Source organism: Herpailurus yagouaroundi, unplaced genomic scaffold (assembly GCF_014898765.1).
Source record: "Herpailurus yagouaroundi ecotype Mexico unplaced genomic scaffold, PumYag 160, whole genome shotgun sequence".
Taxonomy (NCBI): Eukaryota; Metazoa; Chordata; class Mammalia; order Carnivora; family Felidae; genus Herpailurus; species Herpailurus yagouaroundi.
The window spans coordinates 13860956-13882616 of NW_024412401.1; the positions used below are offsets into that span (position 1 = coordinate 13860956).

The window sequence follows — 21661 nt, forward strand, 5'->3', positions numbered from 1 at the left end:
TAATTTCTAATGTTTCAAACTAATTCATGCCCGTAGTTGAAACGTCAAATAGAATGAAAGGCTGTTATCTAAAGATCAGACCCCTGTGTCACCTCCCCACCTCCGAGTGCTCCTCCCTATAGGCAGTCGGTTTCACCTCCTTAAGCTACTTCCTTTTTTTTTTTTTTTTTTTTTTTTTGAGAAAGACAGTGTGAGTGAAGGGCAGAGACAGAGAGAGAAAAAGAAGTGGAACTCACCCCAAGCAGGGCTCGTATTTACCCAAAGTGGGACTTGAGCTCACCTGATATGAGATTTGAACTCACCAAAGGTGAGATCATGACCTGAGCGGAAGCCAGATGCTTAACACCTGAGCCACCCAGGTGCCCAAGCTATTTCTTATTATATATACCTCAGTGGTTCTCAAACATTAGTGTCCATAAGAATTACCTGGAGAGCCTGTTAAAGCAGGTATCTGAGCCCCCCCCTCCCCCCAACCCACCTCCAGAGTTTCCAATTCAGAGTTTCCAATTCAGTAGGTTTGGGGTGGGAGTCAGGCTCAAGATTTTGCAGCTCTAAAATTTGGCGAGTTGTACTGGATTTTGCATATCCTCGGTCCATACATTCTGAGTAATATAGTGATATTTTTTTGGTTGATCAATGTTAGTATCTATTGGCCTTCTATTGTGTCAATTGAGAATCCTTTGAATCTGTGAAGTTTCCTTGATGCTAACCTAGGCTCCATCTTTCTGCTACCCAGGTACCCCTGTCAGAAACAGGGGAGTGATCCCTTGTAAAGTTTGCCTTTCTAGTGGTCCTTGGGTATAAGCATTTGTTGCTGTCTCCTGGTTAGCGCTTTATAGTTTGTAGTTCACATATATTTAATTTATATTACCTTAAAGGGTAAGAATCATCTTCCCCATTTTATTGAGTGGTTACTAAGTTGATCTTCAGACTTAACATCCTTTTACTTCTTTGGTTGTTGTTGTTGTTGTTGTTGTTGTTGTTGTTGTTATTATTATTATTTTAGCTAGGAGCCCAAAGACACCATTTCTTTATCCCACTTGGTCAGTTTTCCTATTTTTAGTCCAGAAGGATCTGGATTAATGAGTGTGAAACACGAAAGAACATCTAAGTCTCCTGCAGGGGTGGTGCTTCCCTTAACAGAGACTGCCCAACTTCACTCACCCTACCAGTTTCACCTCACTAGCGCCACCCTTAGAAAACCAAAGGGAAACTCCAAAGCAACTCTGGTGCTTGTAGAAGCATTGTGCAAATGAGGAACGGTTTCCTGGGAACTCAGCAGATAGCAAATACCAAAAATCATACCAGAAACTATATAAAGTAGAAGATAAAGACATCAAAGGGGCTTCTGGCTGTGGTCAGGTTGCTGCTCGAAGGCAAATGGTAGTTAATTCTCTCTCTGCCAGTACTGATGAATCAAAGGGGAAGGTCATACATAATCTGACTCAGATGGAAAGTATTTATGGAACAGATCATAAAACACTTCACAGACCCACACTGGACTGTCTTCAGTGCTCAGAACATGTTCCAGCCAGGATGTATTTAGAAGTCTCTTGGAATATTTCAAAGGAGTTCTCAAGGGTAGGTGGGGAGGGAATTCTTGATGGTTCTTCTTTTCCCATCATTTGAATCTTGCTGATGTTTGGTTTTTAATTTATCTGGCAGTTGCACTATTTATAAGTGTGTTGACTAAATGGGGAAGGCCAGAAGGCCAGGAGAGGAGGGAAGAGATCCCACTCTGAACACATGGCACATACAGGGCAGGTAGGGAGGGGTGAAGGGTGAGTCATGTTCCCGAAGGAAAGGCAAAGGGAAGTTGGTCCCAGTTACTCCCCTGTACCAGGCGTAGGCTTAGAAGGTTTAGATGTATGCTCCAAGACATCAACCCTCTGTTCTGCTTTGTCATTACAAGCTTGCCTAGCCCCTCTGGGTGGCTTCATGGACCTTAAACCTCAGAGATGAGCCAAAGGCGTTGACATCACCTCTTTGAGTTTGTAAAGGTTATAGGGAATAATAACTATGTAGAGTAATAAATGTATTCATGTTCAATAGTTATAATAATGATTTAATTTGCAAAGGCTATAGAGAGTAACTATTGCCTTAGCATAATGCCAAGTAAATTGTGGGACCTGACTGCTGGTTCTCCCTAGTGTAACAGCAGTCAGACTGGCTGGTGGGAGTCACTGTCCTGATGTATGTAAATAGACCCTTCTTCTCACCAAGAAGAGTTAGAACAGTGTTTCTCAACCTTCTCTCCCTTTCCTTCCCCCTCCCCCTCCTCCTTCTTCAATTATTGCCCCCTTTTTAGATATCTGTGTCCTTAAGACAAAATGTCTAAGCCATTGTAATGTATAAAATGTTCTCATATCCCAGGAACCAGTTTTTGCCCCCTTAGGGGCAATAATGTCCCCACTGAGAAATCACAAGTTAGAGGATCCCTATTCTGTGTTTTGCAAACACTTAATATCTGGAATTTAAAAATCAATTTACTATTATTAACTGAAAATACACAGATTCCTTCTGTGTCCATTGACACAAGACAGGAAGAGAGGGAGGAAGGAAGAAAGAAAGGAAGGGAGGAAGGGAGGGAGGGAGGAAGGAAGGAAAGAAGAAAGGAAGAAAGGAAGGAAGGAAGGAAGGAAGGAAGGAAGGAAGGAAGGAAGGAAGGAAAGTAGGTTATATTAATAGAGTCCCTGACACCTTCCAAGCATTTTCACATCCATTATCCTGTTTACTCCTCCTGAGTCTGCAAGATTGCTTTTTTCATCCTGTGTTACATGTAAACTTGGAGAACTTACGAATTTTCCCAAGCCACAAAGCATTATCTGATTCATTTCAGAACGCATATTGTTTCCATTCAGGTACCTGTCTGGTAGCCCAGGGTCTTGGCAGGGGCAGCATGTGGTTGTAGCTGATACTTTGATGTGATCAGAGCAGGGCTGCTCCAGGCCCTGCCGCCACAGCTATTATAATGTTTGAAATTCTTGCTAAGGAGAAGTAACCCTAAAATTGCTTTAAAATATGTTGCTCAAAAGCATGACAGAAACACTGAATAGTTACCTACTATCCCACAATCTTGGGAAATCTGTTTTAATTAAAAAAAATTGTTTTAATGTTTGTTTATTTTTGAGAGAGAGAGAGAGAGAGGGAGGGAGGGGCAGAGAGAGAGGAAGACACAGAATTTGAAACAGGCTCCAGGCTCCAACTTAGCTACCATCTGTCAGCACAGAGGCCGACGTAAGGCTCAAGCTCACGAGCCGTGAGATCCTGACCTGAGCTGAACTTAGACTCTCAGCCTACTGAGCCACCCAGGCGCCCCTCCACATTTAAAATTTTTATCACTTTCCTCCCTGTCCTTCACCATTTGTAGACATGACTTTTACCATGTTGCAGAGTTTTTTCTCAAGTATTATAAATATTTTATTGGCCTCCCATACTTTTCCCCATGATCTATTTTAATCCATTGGATGGCTATATCATAATTTATTAAAGCATTTTCCTATTTTGAGTATTTAGATAATACTATTATCTATTTAAATAATGCTATTTAAATAATGCTATTTAAATAATGCTATTATGAACATCTTAATGTACATAGGTTTTTCCCTTTCTTTGAATTATTTCTTCAATATAAATCCCTGGTATGGTTAGGTTATAGGGCCAAAGCATACAGTCATTTCTAGGGCTATTGGAAAATATTGCCAAGTTGTTCTCTAAAGGTCTTCCTGTATTATAAGTATTCAAACTACAAATTAGAATTGTTACAAAGATTTGCAGTTTTGATAGAAAAAAAGTCTTGCATTGTTGCTAGCTTATGTTTCTTTGATGGCTTGTGAAGTTGTATATTATTCTAGAAGCCAAGGTTGTTATGTAAAGCTGCCCTTTGGGGCTGTTTGTGCTTCACCCTATGTAAAAATCATGGTCTAGGGGCACCTGGCTGGTTCAGTCCATAGAGCATGTGACTGTTGATCTTGGGGTTTTAAGTTTGAACCCCATGTTGGATATAGAGCTTACTTGAAAATAAAATCTTTAAAAAAAATCATAACCTTTCTGGTTTCTCCCAGGTCTCCCTCCTCCAAGAGGTCTTATTCTCCTACCAAAAAGTCAGACTACTCTAAATTTGACCTGGCAACCAATATTTCCAACCTCAGAAGATGACTTTTATGTTGAAGTGGAGAGGAGGTCTGTGCAAATGAATAGTGACCAGCAGAATATCAAAGTCCCAGGCAACTTGACTTCAGTGCTACTTAACAATTTACACCCCAGGGAGCAGTACATAGTCCGAGCCAGAGTCAACACCAAGGCCCAGGGGGAATGGAGTGAAGATCTCATCGCTTGGACCCTTAGTGACAGTAAGTAACTCATGTGGCCCCAATCTTGCCTGAATGACATTTGGCTAACGCTACTTGGACTTAGCTACCATCAAGTCAAGACTGTTTGCTGGAAATCGTAAAAGGCAGTTAATTGTGAATGGAGGCTAATTAATACCCTGCCCCAGCGTACCAAATCATTTGAATAACCTATAATGCATAAGAAATCTCCATGTTTTTGGATTTGCAATAATTCAGGCAGGACTGTGCTAAAATTTACCTTTCCTTGGTATGGAGTTATGTATTAAGTAAGTTAATAACATGAATAAGCTTTTCTAGGGTTTAATTTGTTACAGGACAGTTTTCAGGATTGTCCTCTTTCTTGGGGCACCTGGGTGGCTCAGTCAGTTAAGTAACTGACTTTGGCTCAGGTCATGATTTCTCAGTTCATGAGTTCAACCCTCACATTGGGCTATCTGCTGTCAGCACAGAGCCTGCTCCAGATCCTCTGTCTCTTTTTCTGATCCTCCCCAGCTTTGCTCTGTCTCTCTCTAGAAAACAAACAAACAAACAAACAAACAAACAAGCTAGGATTGTCCTATTTCTTTAGACACATAAATGCTGGTTACTTAGGTCTTTCCTAATCTTACAAGCCAAATACTTGACTTGAAAAATATTCATAATAGATAATTCTTAGGGTTCCAAAGTATATTTGAGAGTGATAAAATCGCTTTTCTTTCAAAATATTCTGCAGCCCAGGATTTTCTGTATTTCAGATTGGTCATTTAAAATTAGTTGGGACTTCTTGGGTTTCCTGGTAGTATTGAAAGTTTTTCATCATTAGGCAAAGAGTTCTCTTTTGATTCATTGCATTAGAACTATATCTGTGTGTTTTGGAGTCCTTGGAAAGATTAAATATTTCTTGGCCACACCAACTACCACAAGGGATCTTGTGGTCCCTTGCCAATACCCGATGTCTGAGGCTCTCTTCAGCTGTGTCCTCACTTTTTCAGTATCAGGTGTAGACACTGGCTCTGTTTCTCCAGCCACTGTCTTCTGTGAGTGACATGTGAAGTCAACTGTTTTGTCAGTGTTCAGGATTCTTCATCAGTTTGTAAAAAATTCTGTGAAATTTAAAGTTACAACATAGTACAGAGAATAGTACTTCAAACACTTACATTCCTACCACCCAGAATTAACAACTGTTAATATTTTGTCATAGTTACTTTCAGCCTTTTTGTTGATTTATGGAAGTAATAACACCATACAGACAGATCACAAGCCCCTTGGAGCATCATCCCTACTCTCATTCTATTCTCTGCTCCCCAGAGACAACCCAATTAGAAGTTTGCTGTGTATCTTTCCATTCAAGGTTGAATCAACTCAGTATGTTAATTTCATCCATAAGTGCACATATGCATACAAATCACTCTTCACCTTGCTCTTTGGAATAAACATGATTTCATCTTATCCATGTTCCTTTGTTTAGATCTGACATATCCCTTTTTAACTTCTGCATAATATTCTTTGTTATGACTGTGTCGTCTTATTTATCCATTCCCTTTGAGGTGGGCATTTTGGTTATCTGTTTTCTTCCTTCCCAACTTCCTTCCTAACTTCCTTCCTTCCTTTTTTTTTTTAACTATCCCAAAGAAAAATGCAATGATCATCCTTTATACATGTCTCCAGGTGCATAGGTATGAGAGCTTTTCTAGGGAGTATGTCCAGAAGTAGAACTGAGACTATTTTTCTCTGAAGTGGCATTCCAAGTGGATGATGTCCAGGAATATGTGAAAGCACCATCTTCCCCACATCCAGTCCTGTATATATATCCTTTCTCTATAACACTTGATGTTGAAGACCTTTTTATTTTTCATAATCTCAAAGGTAAAAAATGGTACCCCACTGTTAATTTCAATTTTCTTTTTCTGGGTAACTAGCGATGTTGAGCATCTTTTCATGGGCATTTGGATTTCCTCCTTTTTTTGATGTATTTGTTGATACACTTTGCCCATTTTCTATTGGTTGCCTCTTCTTACTGATTTGTAAAAAGCTGTTTATATAATTTGGATACTTATTCTTATTACACACATTGCAAATACTATTCTCATAATTTCTTTATTTTCACCTTGTCTGTGTTGACTTCTCCACAGATACTTTAAATTTTGAAGTAATGAGACCTTTCAATATTTGCCTTTATGGTTTGTACTTTTGTTTCAGAATTATTCTCTATCCCAAGGTCATGAACATATTCTCTGTATTTTTTCTAGTAGTTCTAGTTGTTTTGTATATTTGGGTCTTTAAAATTTAGGGAGCTAATGGTCACAATGCCATACTTTGAGTAGTCACAGCTTAGCAATTTCATCTGGTCCAAGTGTAAGGGGTGGAATGAATTAAATTTGGCCTATGGCCCCAAACGTATGTAAAAATAATACATGTGTGTAATTTTTTTTGCATACGTATATGCAGAGTATATCATTTGACTTAACAATTACTTTGTAAGGAAATTAGAATAGGAATTGTCATCACATTTAACAAATGAGGAACCTGAAGCAAAGGAAGGTAAGCAACTTGACCAAAGTTATTAAGCAAGTAAATCGTGGGGTTAGGACTCGAAATTGCATATTTTAATTCTATGTTTTGTTTGTTTTTACTAAACCGGGATACCCATTAGTCTCTTTGGAGGGGCAATGAACAATTGCAAAAAGAGATCGCTTCTTGGAGAAGTTCATTTTGCAGTCATATCCCGCTTGTAAATTGTTTGGTTAGCTTTTCCTAAAGTGTTTTAAAATCGACTTTAGAACCTACCTGGTGAAACTGCAAAAATGTAGATGGCTGGATTTAGACTCACTGCATCTAAATCACAGATCCGCTAAGCTAGTTCGAAGGGTGACTTCTTTCAGGCATAATGTGGATAAATTGGTAGATGTAAATTTGTGCTTTTTAGTTGGCATTAAAATTAGCAGGTGTCTGCAAGGCACTGCTTCTTTTTGTGACAGGTTTAGATCTACCGCTGGTTTATCAAGTTGAATATTTTTTTGAGGCACCACTATATAAAAGTTAATCATGTGTTAATAGTAGTCTGAAAATGGTAAGAATCCAAATATTCTGTCATCTCCTTATGGGAAGGAAGATTATTCTATATTTTTGTAAAAATATACAAAATCTTGGTAGTGGAGGCAAAGGAAGTTAAGACATACTGTTGATGAATCAACTGTGGTTTGGGACGTAGAAAATGACCATCAGATTTGGAAGGCCCAAAATCCAATATTTAATCCTCATAAATTGCCACAGTTACCAAAGGAGTATGATCAACGTCATGGAAAGAGGAAATTTAGAATGCAGAAGAATCTCTGAGAATTCAGGATAGAAAGAATATACCTGAAGACATTTCTTGAAGGTTCTGTTTTGCTTCTAAGCAGTATATGGGGAAAGACAGTAATATATGGGGTGAAGTTGCCTGGGTCTTTTACTTACTTACTGGGACCAATACAAGTCTTTTCATTTTCAAAGTCCATCTCTAAAACTGGATAATAAAAATCTCAGCACTACTCATAGCCACCTATGTGGTTATGAGGGTCAAGAGGGAACCTGCATATGGAAACACCTTGTCAACAGCCTCACAGATGGAAGGTATAATTGATATCAGGGGCAAGACATTGGATTCCTTCTTCCCTGGGGTCATACAGAGTCACTCTATTGTATAGAGTCAGCGACTTACCTCTTGCAGGAGTCCTTTACCAGACAGCAGGTTGAGTGGAAATGTAGGGACAATTCTGTGCCTATTATCTTCACATCTGGAAAACCTCAGAACCTCTCTTTCTCATCCTCCCCCCAAGTAGAATGTGATCTCTATTTTCCCTAAATCCCAGTAGCATTTTGTCTGTTAAGTCCTTGACACATTTTCTTATGTATACACTGACTTGTTACTGCTCCATAAATACATTTAGGGCAAGGATAGGCTTTTTGGGAAAGTGGCTAAGATGATGGACTGTGGAGTCAGACTGCCAGGAGTTGAATCCTATTTCTTCTACACAATATCTATATGACCTTGGTCAAGTCACTTTACCTCTCTGGGACTGAATTTTTATAAGATTGTTAGGAAGAGGAGATGAGTTACTGTATGGAAGAGCCTATATAAATGTCACCTCTCATAATCTTTCTGTTCTCCCCAGCATCAAAAACAGTATAATATATGTTTGTGGGTAACAGAATTTGAAGTCTTACTTTAATGCAAGCATGAGCAAATATGTGATATATGTGTTGACGTTTTTCCTGGCTTATGCTATTTTGTCATGTCTTCTGGAGTCCACTTCCAATTGATTGGAATTACCATCTGAGAAAACATCTATTTGCCATTCATGTTTCTTAAAAAATTTATTTCTTGTTTAATTTACATCCAAGTTAGTTAGCATATGGTGCAACAGTGATTTCAGGAATAGATTCCTTAATGCCTCTTACCCATTTAGCCCATCCCCTTCCCCCAACCCCTCTGACAATCCTCTGTTTGTTCTCTATATTTAAGAGGATTTTATGTTTTGTCCCCCTCCCTCCCTGTTTTTATATTATTTTTGTTTCCCTTCCCTTATGTTCATTTGTTTTGTATCTTAAAGTCCTCATATGAGTGAAGTCATATGAATTTTGTCTTTCTCTAATTTCACTTAGCATAATACCCTCCAGTTCCATCCACATATTTGCAAATAGCAAGATTTCATTCTTTTTGTTTGCCCAGTAATACTCCATTGTATGTATATACGCCATCTCTTCTTTATCCATTCATCCATCAATGGACGTTTGGGCTCTTTCCATACATTTGCTATTGTTGATAGTGCTGCTGTAAACATTGGGGTGCATGTGCCCCTTTGAAACAGTATACCTGTACCCCTTGGATAAATACCTAGTAGTGCATTTGCTGGGTTGTAGGGTAGTTCTATTTTTAATTTTTTGAGGAACCTCCATACTGTTTTCCAGAGTGGCTGCACCAGCTTGCATTCCCACCAACAATGCAAAAGAGATCCTTTTTCTCCGCATCCTCGCCAACATCTGTTGTTGCCTGAGTTGTTAATGTTAGCCATTCTGACAGGTGTGAGGTGGTATCTCATTGTGATTTGTTTTTTCCTGATGATGAACGATGTTGAGCATTTTTTCATGTGTCGGTTGGCCATCTGGGTGTCTTTGGAGAAGTGTCTACTCATGTCTTTTGCCCATTTCTTCACTGGGTTATTTGTTTTTTGGGCGTTGAGTTTGATCAGTTCTTTATAGATTTTGGATAGTATCCCTTTATCTGATATGTCATTTGCAAATATCGTCTCCCATTCCGTCAGTTGCCTTTTAGTTTTTCTGATTGTTTCCTTTGCTGTGCAGAAGCTTTTTATTTTGATGAGGTCCCAGTAGTTCATTTTTCCTTTTGCCTCCCTTGCCTCCAGAGACGTGTTGAATAAGAAGTTGCTGCAGGCAGGGTCAAAGAGGTTCTTTCCTGCTTTCTGCCATTCATGGTTTATGAACTGACATTAAGTATCTCTTAAGAACATAATAATCTAAATGATGATAGTGTATCCTAAGTGAATTAAATTTTTTTTTTTAATTTCTAGTTCTCCCTCCTCAACCAGAAAACATTAAGATTTCTAACATCACAGACTCCTCAGCCATGATCTCTTGGACAATCTTGGATGGCTATTCTATTTCTTCTATTATCATCCGTTACAAGGTTCAGGGCAAAAATGAAGACCAGCACATCGATGTGAAGATCAAGAATGCCACCATTACCCAGTATCACCTCAAGGGCCTAGAGCCTGAAACAGCTTACCAGGTGGACATTTTTGCAGAGAACAACATAGGGTCAAGCAACCCAACCTTTTCTCATGAACTGATGACCCTTTCTAAATCTCAAGGTTGGTAGAGTGGACAGGTATTTACATAGGATTATTTCTGGAGATGATTGGGAAAGCCCCATTATCTTAAGATATTTACCTGATATGTACGTCATGTGACATAACTCATTTGTCCAAATAGGCTTCACCATCTCTAGATAGGTTCTTAAAATGAAAATGCCCCTGGGAAGGAATCCTTGTTGATCCATTTTCTTTTGTTAAGCCTTAGACTAAATTATCCCATCACACTCCCTATCCAGCAGTGGAAGCTCTGAAGAATATGAATTTGATTCCGTGGAAAAAGAATGTGGAACCTGCTTAGTGGAGGCAGGCCTACGCTGGTGCTTCAGTGGGAGGCTCCAAGAACCAACAGCAGTCTTTCTCAAATGAACTCCTCTTTTAGCTTGGATGACACTATACTATTCTGAGGTGGTTTTTTTTTTTTTCTTTCACTGTTTGGATCCAAGTTATGATGTCTCCACATCCACCACTAACCCCTACTCTAGTGAGAGTAAGCTCTTCGAGACAGATGGAGGTCCCTCAGAGTGCCAAGCACAGGATGCCCAGGGTTTGTGATTGATAACACCTGTTGAACATAGTTAAGTGAACAAAAGGGACTCAGGATGGGGATTGGGGGCTGCAGCTCCTGGAGCATCCTCCCTTTGAATTCTGTCTGCAACCGTACCTCCCAGCCCTCTGCCCTGTACCACAAGTGTGAGGGAACATAGAGTGATGTTAGATGGAAATTTTGGAAGATTTATATAACCTGGACTAAGGTGTTTTTTTTTTTTTTTTTTTTTTTTTTTACAGAAAATCTTATAGTAGTCAAAACTTCTTGGTTTCGAGGGCTACCTAGGGCTTAAGAAATAAAATGAAACATGGATATTTTCAGTGCTGATTCTTAGGAATATTTTTGGAATGTTAAAGGAATTATGAGTCTACCAATTATAGAGAATTGGAGTTTTCAGATGACACTCTTAATAAATGCATTACTTTTATAATTTTTTGTGTTTTGGTAAAATGTGTACAGGTCTTAAATCCAAGCTCTACAAAAATACAAGCAAAAAAAAAAAAAGACATAACAAAACAACAAAATTCTCACTATTCTATTCCAGACTTGTTTTTATGCACCCATGAGTAGAGATAGAAGGAAGGAAAGAGATAATCACAAAAGAATACTTGTAAGAAGATGGGGTGATGCTCTACATACTGATTTTTGTAAAAATATATTGCATTTAATTTTATTTGAGTTTAAGGGAAAGAGATGGAAAGATTAGACCATAATCTTTAAGTTCATTTTGACCTGAGCCCTGAATTTAATGGTTTTTCTCTTCTGTCTCTCCCTCCTTCCCCTCCTCCTTTCCTTCATTCTCCCGTTGGTATTCTCAGATTTTCTCTATCAGTTTTTTATATAAGAAAAAAAAAAGCAAAATACCTTACAGACTCTAAACTCAGCATCTTAGAACAAGAGAGATTTTCTAGGTGGGGAAATTATTCAGGGGAACTTTAGCTACTTTCCCAAAGTCCTACATCTAGTTACTCATTCTCACTATTGCTTGACAATGTGCAGTTGCTTGGGCCTCTACTTGGAAGTAAAAGTTGGATAAATGATGAGATTAATAATTAATAATTATATAATAATCAGCACTTTGTGATTTTTGGTGTTTTTTTGTTTGTTTGTTTTGTTGTTGCTTTTGTTTTTGTTTTTTTTTTTTTAGGTCTTATAAAAAGTCAGACTGTGAGTCATTCCTCTCCATTGAGTTTCAGAACATATGAATGAGTAGCCCAAGGTCCCATAGCAATTAGGTGGCAGAGTCAGGGCTACCATGACATTTTTGTTTCCCTGTGATGTCTACCATAGATGGTCTTGCCCTGTCTCTCCAAAACTAACCCTACTGCTTCTCCTGTGTTCTGCGCAGCACCGGCGGACCTTGGAGGCGGGAAAATGCTGCTTATAGCCATCCTTGGCTCGGCAGGAATGACCTGCCTGACGGTGCTGTTGGCCTTCCTGATCATGTTGCAATTGAAGAGGGCAAATGTCCAAAGGAGAATGGCCCAAGCTTTCCAAAACGTGGTAGTGTCTCATCTTCCTACTAACTAATAAGTACAAGTCTGCATGAATGCAGAACCTTCACTTGAAAGATATGGACCAGGAAATTTACTTCTAAAGCCAGTATTTTCCTTAGCCAGGCCTCATCTTCTCTTTGACTTCCGTTATGAAATGGGAGATAAACAGCATGACTATATAATTTGTTATCCAACCTGGAACAATTATGAGAGTGAAAAGGTTGCTCTTAGTAATTATTCAGGAAGCCAGGGCTAAAACAGACCCTAACAAAGTGAGCTGTATGGTCATCCTAATGATAAGTCACCAGGGAGACTAATCTTGCAGTATGAAGAACTGAACACTGTTGGTAAGGAAGGACATGAGTGTAACCAGACCTCAATGTCATGGGTAATGATGTATTGTGCTAGACATTTCCTATTTCCAGTTCCCATTTTCGACTTTTAGTATCTCCCACAATCTTATTATCCCATATACATTGTGTCTGTAATATATGTGAATTGTATGTACATGTGTGTATCTCCATTCCTTTGTGTCCTTCAGTCTGCAGTCATAGTTCATAATACCTGGCACTGCATCATTCTTTTGCCTAGACATTTTGATCAGTAATCAGAGTTTACAAAATCATACTTGACCAATATGTACCCTGTTTGATTCCTTTGGTTTTACTAGAGCCTGAATGTCTTTCTAGTGTGTGGTTTTAAGCTATGTAAAATGAACTTGCACCCAGCTTTATCAATGCCATGTATAAAACATTGAGTACAGCTACACATTCTAGATAAGGTATACCTTCATGTCCACAGATCCCTGAGCTTCCCCTCTATGGAGGACAAGGGGAGCTTTGTTATCTGACTCCATGCCAGAGGTGGCTCAACTCAAGCTGCTCCTGGAGAGAAAGGGCCAGCAAGGGGGCCGGGAGCACTGGAGCTCCTATGATATTGGTGCCTTGTCATTATACATGCCAGCCTCTCAAACTCAGGAGAAAAGGTGATGCTGTGTTGGGCTTTGCTGTAAGCCTCTGTCATCCTGGGGTCTGAATCTGCTCCAGAGTGGGCTCAAGAAGTTCTCAGGTTTAGGATAAGCCAGAGCGAGTGAGTTAGAGTCCAGAATAGACCAAGACTATGTAAGAAAAGCTCTCATGGAGGCATGGCCTCTTACTGTCCCAGATAGGATCTCTGTGTTCTTTTCCAAACCAAAACTAAGTACCTGCTTATTTCAAAGCTCAGTAGAAACTCAATGTGACTAACTCAGGGATGTGTCATCCTGTGGCATCCCTGCTCTAATTCTCCCCTGCCTTGCTGTCTGCAGACATTGCTAATTGATTGCAGAATACCTTCCCCCAATGCCTGGAAGTGTCCCATGAAGCTGTAGACAGTCTGTTAGATGAAACCTATTTCCATCTCCATCCCAGAATTAGTTTCTTGTTTCACTTGGTATGGATACAAACCAGGAGTATTTATGCATGTCAGAATTATGAAAAATCCTGACATAAAACCTTTAAAAAATTATTTCTCCAGAGGGAAGAGCCAGTTGTGCAGTTCAACTCAGGAACTTTGGCCCTGAACAGGAAGGCCAAAAACAACCCAGATCCTACAATTTATCCAGTGCTTGACTGGAATGACATCAAATTTCAAGATGTGATCGGGGAGGGTAACTTTGGCCAGGTTCTTAAGGCGCGCATCAAGAAGGACGGCTTACGGATGGACGCTGCCATCAAGAGAATGAAAGGTCAGTGCTTGGCCACATCAAGTCAGCATTTCACTCGGGCGGGGAGACAACTTGACTTCCTGTTGAATCTTTCCTCTATTCTCTTACATTATTTAAACAGAAAATTGGCATGGTGTCAGATATAGCTGTTCAGTGCAACTGCAGGTGATATTTCCTTTGAGGTCAGCTGGTGACAGGGTCAGGACATAAACATGAAGGCATGAGCTGTTTAAATGCCACTGTCTTGTTGTGATGTGAGAATACAGATTCCCTGTCACACACTGCTCATTGTGGGGGAGGACTGTTGTTTCTCTTACTTCTCTTACTGCAGTGGTTCTCAAAATTGAGCATGCATCACAATCGTCTGAAAGCCTTGTTAGAAGCAGACTGTTGGGGTCCACCTTGGTTTCTGACTCAGTAAGTCTGGAGCAGGGCCAGAGGATTTGTATTTCTAATTAGATCACAGGTGATGCTGATGCTGAGGGTTTGGAGGCCACATTTTGCAAACCACTGTCTTCATGGATTATCTGCATCAAAATTCCTGGAGACGTTAGCAATGCATCTACTTGGCTTCTCCCACTGTTGGATCTACAGTATTTGAGTTTCTGGGGCGACACGTGAGAATCTGTGTTCTCAACAAGCATGCTCCTTGTTTCCTCTGTACCCTCAAGTTTGAAAACCATTGATCTAAGGTCACAAGAATGAGGTATTTTCCAGTTGTCTTCGTCTCAAGACCGCTTGGTGCCTACCCATCTAACAAGATGGCTAATACACATCTTCTGAGAAAGCTGAATGTCTAGCTCACTGTCTGTACTAGCTGTATTCTCTTCTGTGTGAAGTGGCAGGTAATGCACATGGCTTGATTGAGAAGCTGCATTGTGGCTTCTAGAGCATCTGGGCTTGGAAAGCTGTGTGTCAGAACAGGGAATGTAATTAACTACTTCTGTGGGTCACCTTCACCGTGTGGGCTCTCTAAGGCTGCTGCTGGGTTTTCCTTTCTGACAGCAGTATTGAGCGCAAGGGGGAAATTAACTTGTTCTTTGCAGCAGGTTGATAGAAAACAAATAAAATAAAACAAATAAAATACTGTCAATGCCTAGAGATAGTAGTATATTTCAAATATACACGTACACATGTACACACACAATCTTGCTTAGCATCCAGAAATGTCTTTTCTGTTTTGACATTTTAGTTACAGGGAGTTTTGGGGAATAGTAAGGATAGTATGAGAAGAAAGGATATAGAATTTTGTAAAATCAGGGCTTTTAAAGTCTGATCTGAGCCTGATGGTCCCATGCCCATGTGAAGAGGTAAAATAGCTTAATGGGGCACCAGGGCAGAAAATGTCTGCAGGGAGAATGATGCATCCAAAGGAAGACAGATACTGAAGTAGGGGACAAGGTCATTATAAAGAACTTCATTTTAAATATGCTTCCAAGGCATTAAACCTCGGGCTTCTTATGGTATGAACAGGGTATCTGATTTGGGATTGCCTACTAGCTAGTTTTGTGTGTACCCTTAGCCCATATGAAACATTCCTGTAATTTCCAAGCATGTTGAGGTAGGCACAGGGCCACCAGCACCAACTGGCCCCCCCTTCCTCCCTTTCCTACCCAACATTATTTTTCAAAAAACCATAATAGCGCTCTGTCACCAATCAAGGCTGATCAGTTTGTGCGTCAGCCAGAGTGAGCTTTCCCTTCAGCCTGGTTGGTACCTGGCGGTTCTTCCTCTGATCCAAGTGGTAACCCAGAGACAGGATGAAAAGAATAGAAACAGATGTAGTTCAGTTTCCTGACCATCAAGCAACTTCCATAGAAATGCCGTTGGATTTGAGGTGTTTTTTGTTTGTTTGTTTGTTTGTTTGTTTGTTTGTTTTTTTAGCAGGACTGATTTGTGGGAAAGCAGGTTAAAAGTATTATGATAAAGGAAGGTGTGTACATTCCCGGTGTTGTTGTACTGAAACTTTGGTTCTGCTCCTCAGCATATGCATTGCTGGACAGCGGCTTCAGCTAGAATAGCTGGAGTCTAAATAGAGGCTGCTCCATCTCTACCAAATCATCTCACTGGGCATTTGAGAGCTTAAACAAGAAAACTTGAGAACAGTGGTTCTCAACCAGGGGTGGTTTGCCCCTTGGGGGACGTTCAGCAATGTCTGGATACACTTTTGGTTGGGCCGCTGGTATCTGGGGGGGGGGGTAGAGGCCAGAGATGCTGCTGAACATCCTACTATGCAGAGGACAGCCCCCCAACAACAGAGGTTTCCGCCCAAAGTATCAATGGTACCAAGTACTCTTCCTAGAGTAATGTCTGATTTCTATACAGTTTTCCAGACCTGATGGTGACTAAGTGCCTCTGAAGGTCCTGGGGAGTGGGAGGGGATAGTTGTTTCTAAAGAGGTCTAACAGCCAGGGATCACAACTCTTGACTTAATTCCCAGAATATGCCTCCAAAGATGACCACAGGGACTTCGCTGGGGAACTGGAGGTTCTCTGTAAACTTGGCCACCACCCAAACATCATCAATCTCTTGGGAGCATGTGAACATCGTGGTAAGATGCTCTTTTCCTGTCTTTCCTGCCAGTATTTTTGTTTAAAACAGGCACATTCCATATTGAAATTAGTAAATATAACAATCTTAAGAATGCTACCCATTTTTTTTTTTTTAAGGTTGCAGTTTAATTCTGAATGTCTGGTCCTATTTATAGATTGTAATGAGACTTGGGATATTTTTTGGAGGTAGGTCCCAGGCTGGATCTTTTGCCTTCTGGTGTGGTTCACCCGTTAATGCTCAAAGGTACCCGTGGTTGCCGCACATTGCCATCCTTGCTGATTCAGGGATTCCCTCAGCTACTATTGCTAGGGTTTGGGGGAGCCTTCAGCATCAGGAAGCGTGAAGTGCATTGGCTCTTCTGAGTTGCCTATCTTATTTCCTCCAAGCCCAAGACACTGATACTCTGAATGTTAAATCCATGAATGCCAACAACCTATTGTAATAGAAAAGCATTGGTAATGGCTAGGATAAAATAATAGTAATAAACTTATATCTGATAGAACTTCATTTTTTTCCCCAAACAATTATGGGTACAATTATGGTGGAGCTCTACAACTATCCTATGTTGTACATACTCTTAAAGGTCCACTTATATTATTTAGATATAACTAAGTACTTCTATGGGTTTACTTCAGCATCCTACCTGGGTTTATAATTCTGAATCTGTGCTTAAATTTATGCTTAGTTATGATTAATTCCTCATGGAAAAGTTTGATCCCACAAAAAAGCTCCACACAGTAATTATTTCCAAACTTGACAACCTCTTGTTGATTCTGAGGCACAAACACCAACAATAGAAGAGAGACTACTTCCTTTTCCTCAATTTATTAAACTAAAAATACTGGGGCTTCAAACAATATATCATTCTGTGATCCAATAGGGTGTAATTCTGAAAGCTAGATCATGTCCCTTAGGTTCAATAATGAAGTAATGACATTTATTTTTCAGCTATTTCCTGAAAACAGTGGTCAGCATGGGACAGCAGTAAATGAAAGTTTTAAAAAAGTAACCACCGCCAACAGAAAAATGTGTATCTTTTAAATTTTTGCTCTGTCATCACCTTAGCACATAACTGGTTGGCTCTTAAAATTTATAGTTCAGTGAGGAAGTGAGAAAGCATTGAGGCGTATCTTGCCTTACAGTGCTACATGCTACAGTACTAGGCTTTTTTTTTTTTTTTACACCAGAATTTCAATTTCTTAGAATGTCTCTGAAGTTAAAATTCATTCGACATTTTAAATGTAAAAAATGGTATACCAAAAATTTTACCTTTAAAAGACAGTAAAACCACTCTACTTTTCATTGACTCAAAAGATCAATGTTTTTGTGAAAGAAGATTAATTTTATCAAAAAAAAAAAAAAAAAAAGGAAAACAATTTGGGAATAGGCGAAGACAATGGACCATAATTTCTTCTAGTACCTATTGTTTTATTTGTCTAAGTTTGAGTTTTCTGATTTCTCTAAGCAAAATGCAGTCTCTGACCTCAGACTCTGCGAACCTAATGAGCAAGACAGTGACGTAGCGGGAGTTTTAGGGGAGCAGTAGAAGGAGGAGGCAGAGAGTTGCCTTGTACGGGTCCTTCTGCCATAGACACTTACTCTTTTTTTTCTTTTTTTAAAATAACCTCAAGAAAAGTTAGAGACAGACTGGAATAACATGCCTGGCTCACGTTAGTTCTCCATCAATACTGAATAAAAAAATAACAGGTGATACAGACTAGCTGTCCTAGATCTTCTGGAGGCAAATCTTACTGAGTAGGTGCGGGCCTTCAGGAAGCCTCCATGTTAGTCTACGTGTGGTAGGCGGGAGGGGGTGGGAAAGAGGGGACCCTGAGTTTGAGCATGGTGCCCTGTAAGCATGGCAGGAACGTGAAACTTCTCTCGGTCCTGTTGTCAGTGTTCTCAAGGTTGGTACCACTAGATGTATTGCTTTTTTTTTTTTCCTTGTTAATGTTTATTTATTTATTTTGAGAGAGAGCACAAGCAGAGGAGGAACAGAGAGAAGGAGAGAGAATCCCAAGCAGGCTCTGTGCTCATCGTGCAGAGCCTGACACAGGGCTCGAACTCATGAACCGTGAGAGCATGACCTGAGCCCAAATCAAGAATTGGACACTTAACTGACTGAGCCACCCAGGTGCCCCAACGTGTTGCTTTTAGATACTAAATTTTACAAGCCATTCCCGAGACCCTAGCACACCTTTGAAATCTCAGAGCTGTTGAGGGCCACTGAGAAGGTGGTGTCTCTCCCTTTCCCCACAGGCTACCTGTACCTGGCCATCGAATACGCTCCCCACGGAAACCTCCTGGACTTCCTGCGCAAGAGTCGAGTGCTGGAGACCGATCCCGCCTTTGCCATTGCCAACAGCACCGCCTCCACGCTGTCCTCCCAGCAGCTTCTCCATTTTGCAGCAGATGTGGCCCGTGGCATGGACTACTTGAGCCAGAAACAGGTGTGTGGTGAAGACCTTGCTTTGGACATCTTTCCTTTGAAATTCTCTCTGGACTCAGAGTTGAGCTAAATTTATACATTTTTCTAGTCAACTTCCCCCCTTTAATTCCTCTTATGATTGTCCTAATTTTAATCTCTTTGTTACTATTCTGTTTACATAGAAGTTAATGCCAGACACTGACAAGAACTGTATTTAGTGAATCTCAGCATGTGTATTTGATGAGGAGGCTGAACTGATCTTAGCTTCATTTGGATCCAAATAATGCATGATAGCAGAGGACTTGGACTGCAGCAGGAAGATTTAATGACCTGGGTTTTTTTTTTTTTTTTTTTTTTTTCTTTCTTTTCTTCTTCTTTTTTTTTTCCCCTGAAATGCTTCTCCCAAAACATGATGGGTCATTTGGCCAAATCCACTGAGGATATTAGAGAGGAACTTTAAGGGAATTGGGTTCCTCTCTTCTCTATTTCCCAAAGGTCTGACCGCAGTGGCCTTGTGCCAGCAGAATGAAGTGAAAAAAGCAAACGATGTTTTTTTTTCTTTAAATTTCAGTTTATCCACAGGGATCTGGCTGCCAGGAACATTTTAGTTGGTGAAAACTATGTAGCCAAAATAGCAGATTTTGGATTGTCCCGAGGTCAAGAAGTATATGTGAAGAAGACAATGGTAAGTTCAGAACACAGACACTGAGGACATCCTCCCCAGGACACCCTCCTTCTCCCGATGGCCCTTCTCTTGGATGCCATTGTTCTTTGGTGACTCAGGCATCTGGCTGGGTACCCCAGTAGGTAGTGCCCTGGCCAGGCAAACATCCTTTCTGAGGTTTGATTGCTAAAATGACTGAAGGCTCTGTATTTGCCACTGAAGAAGCCACTGTCACATGTGGCCAAGTGATTGAACATGCAAGCCTCATGGTACAGGGGTCAGTCTACATCCAGGCAGGACCCCTAAGTGTCTCACTCAGAAACCTCTGAGGAGCTCCCTCAAACCCCTTTCAGGTATAGCAAGCATAGGAGGGACAAAAAAGACATTTAACATACTTTCCAAATCTAAAGGAAAGAAATTAATAAGGTTCCTACCTCACAAAGAGGCTCTATAGAGAAATCCCTAACTTCTAAGGCCACAGAAGATTTCCCTCTTTGCCAAAAGTTCTCCACTCCCTCTCCAAGCCTACGTCGAATCCACATTCTGCTGATGACACCTCCTCTCCCAAACAGTAACATTTAATCTTCAAGTAAAGATCCCAGGAGAACCTCACCATGGAAGGAGAGAAGCTGGACTCAGCTTTCGTTGCCTGTCATAGCTCCCTGGCAATGCCCCTTCCTTCCGGGGATGTGACAACAACATGGCGCCACCCTCTGCTTTCCCAGGGTGGGCTGGCACGTTCAGGGCCTTGGAGCTAACAAATCCTTCATCATCACATGTGTTTGGTGGCTCTACCCCAGTGGTATGGCTCCCCCTTTCCCAAGTCTGGTGGACATTACTCTGGCTAAGATTTCCTGGGAATCCTGCGGTTTTCACACGGTCCCTTTGCTTTTGTGGGTAACAATTGCCTCGGCAAGGCTCAGGCTTCTGTAGTTACCCTCTTTTTTAGGTTCTTTTTAAAAAAAATGCTTATTTTACTGACTGACAAGATAACAGAAACAATATTCAAGAATGTTTTGAAAAGGAAATGACCCACAGTTCACTACCTTAACACATTTTATTTTTCATTTTTTACTTCTTGCCTTGCACAAACATACATATTTTTATATAGCTACTATCACAGTGAACATAACTATTTTGCATCTTTCCAGTTCCCTTTCTGATAAGGGTTTGAGGTGGGGCCTCTTTGTTTCTTAGAGACCTCACACACATCCATTGGGGTCTTGGATGCTTATCAACATCAACACCTTCCAGAAGCCTTGGGCGCCTCCCTGAGGGTTGACTCCCAGGCACACAATACTTTTTTCTCTAAGCTTTTCTGAATTTGCCTCACTCGAAGCAGATGTTTCTCAGCAGAGGGGCGTGGCTTGTCTTAAAGAAGCAGGACCCACCACTCACCCATTTACTCCTTCTCCCCCTAGGCCACCTGAAGCTTGCTATCTCCCTCACAGAGAACCTTTCCTTGCTTCTCTTTGGTGTTTGGGGGCTGTGGTGCCCAGAGTGAGGGGGTGGAGGCACTGACATAATTTAGCCCCACAACCTACATATTTTATTTGGATGCTGTCCTCAGATGCCCGGGGAGAATGTTGGTTTGCTTGGCATTTCATAAAGGGCAGTGATTTCTGCAGTCTTGGAGAGCTCAAGAGGAATGCTTAGGGGGCAGAGCACTTAGATGGGTCAGAACGTAACTGTGTCTGCTGGAAGTGGCTGGGAGAAGTGTCCTGCAGCAGCATGGGGTCTGGGAGGAAAGACATTAGCCCTCAGGCACCAGAAAGGAGAGGGAATGGAGGGAAGCCAGCTCCCTGCAAGAGGGGTGCAGTGTGGCAAGTTACCACCAGAGGGCAGAGTGGCTACTGTCTCTGGACTATTGTTTAAATCTGAGATTTTGCACTCCAGCTGCCCCTCAGAATCATCTGGGGAGCTTTCAAAAAATACTGATGCTGAGTCCTACTGCTTAAATACTATATACATACTTAAATACTCTCATTCTGTTGTCCTGGGGTGGGGCTCCTACATCAGTTTGTGGTTGGTTGGTTGTTTTTTTTGTTTTTTTTATTAAAAAAA

At 40.7% G+C, this 21661-nt stretch overlaps 1 protein-coding gene across 3 annotated transcripts in view; it reads left to right on the forward strand.

Moving 5' to 3' along the window:
* TEK (TEK receptor tyrosine kinase) overlaps window positions 1–21661 on the forward strand; it is a 109212-nt gene that overhangs the window by 78796 nt on the left and 8755 nt on the right. For 2 of the 3 annotated variants that reach the window (XM_040481412.1, XM_040481410.1), the window contains 7 exons: window positions 4065–4352; window positions 9902–10201; window positions 12100–12254; window positions 13763–13973; window positions 16393–16503; window positions 18765–18955; window positions 19505–19618. In XM_040481412.1, coding sequence (XP_040337346.1) covers window positions 4065–4352; window positions 9902–10201; window positions 12100–12254; window positions 13763–13973; window positions 16393–16503; window positions 18765–18955; window positions 19505–19618 — 1370 coding nt within the window. The remainder of the gene's footprint in view (window positions 1–4064; window positions 4353–9901; window positions 10202–12099; window positions 12255–13762; window positions 13974–16392; window positions 16504–18764; window positions 18956–19504; window positions 19619–21661) is intronic. The other variant, XM_040481411.1, reaches the window with a different exon arrangement.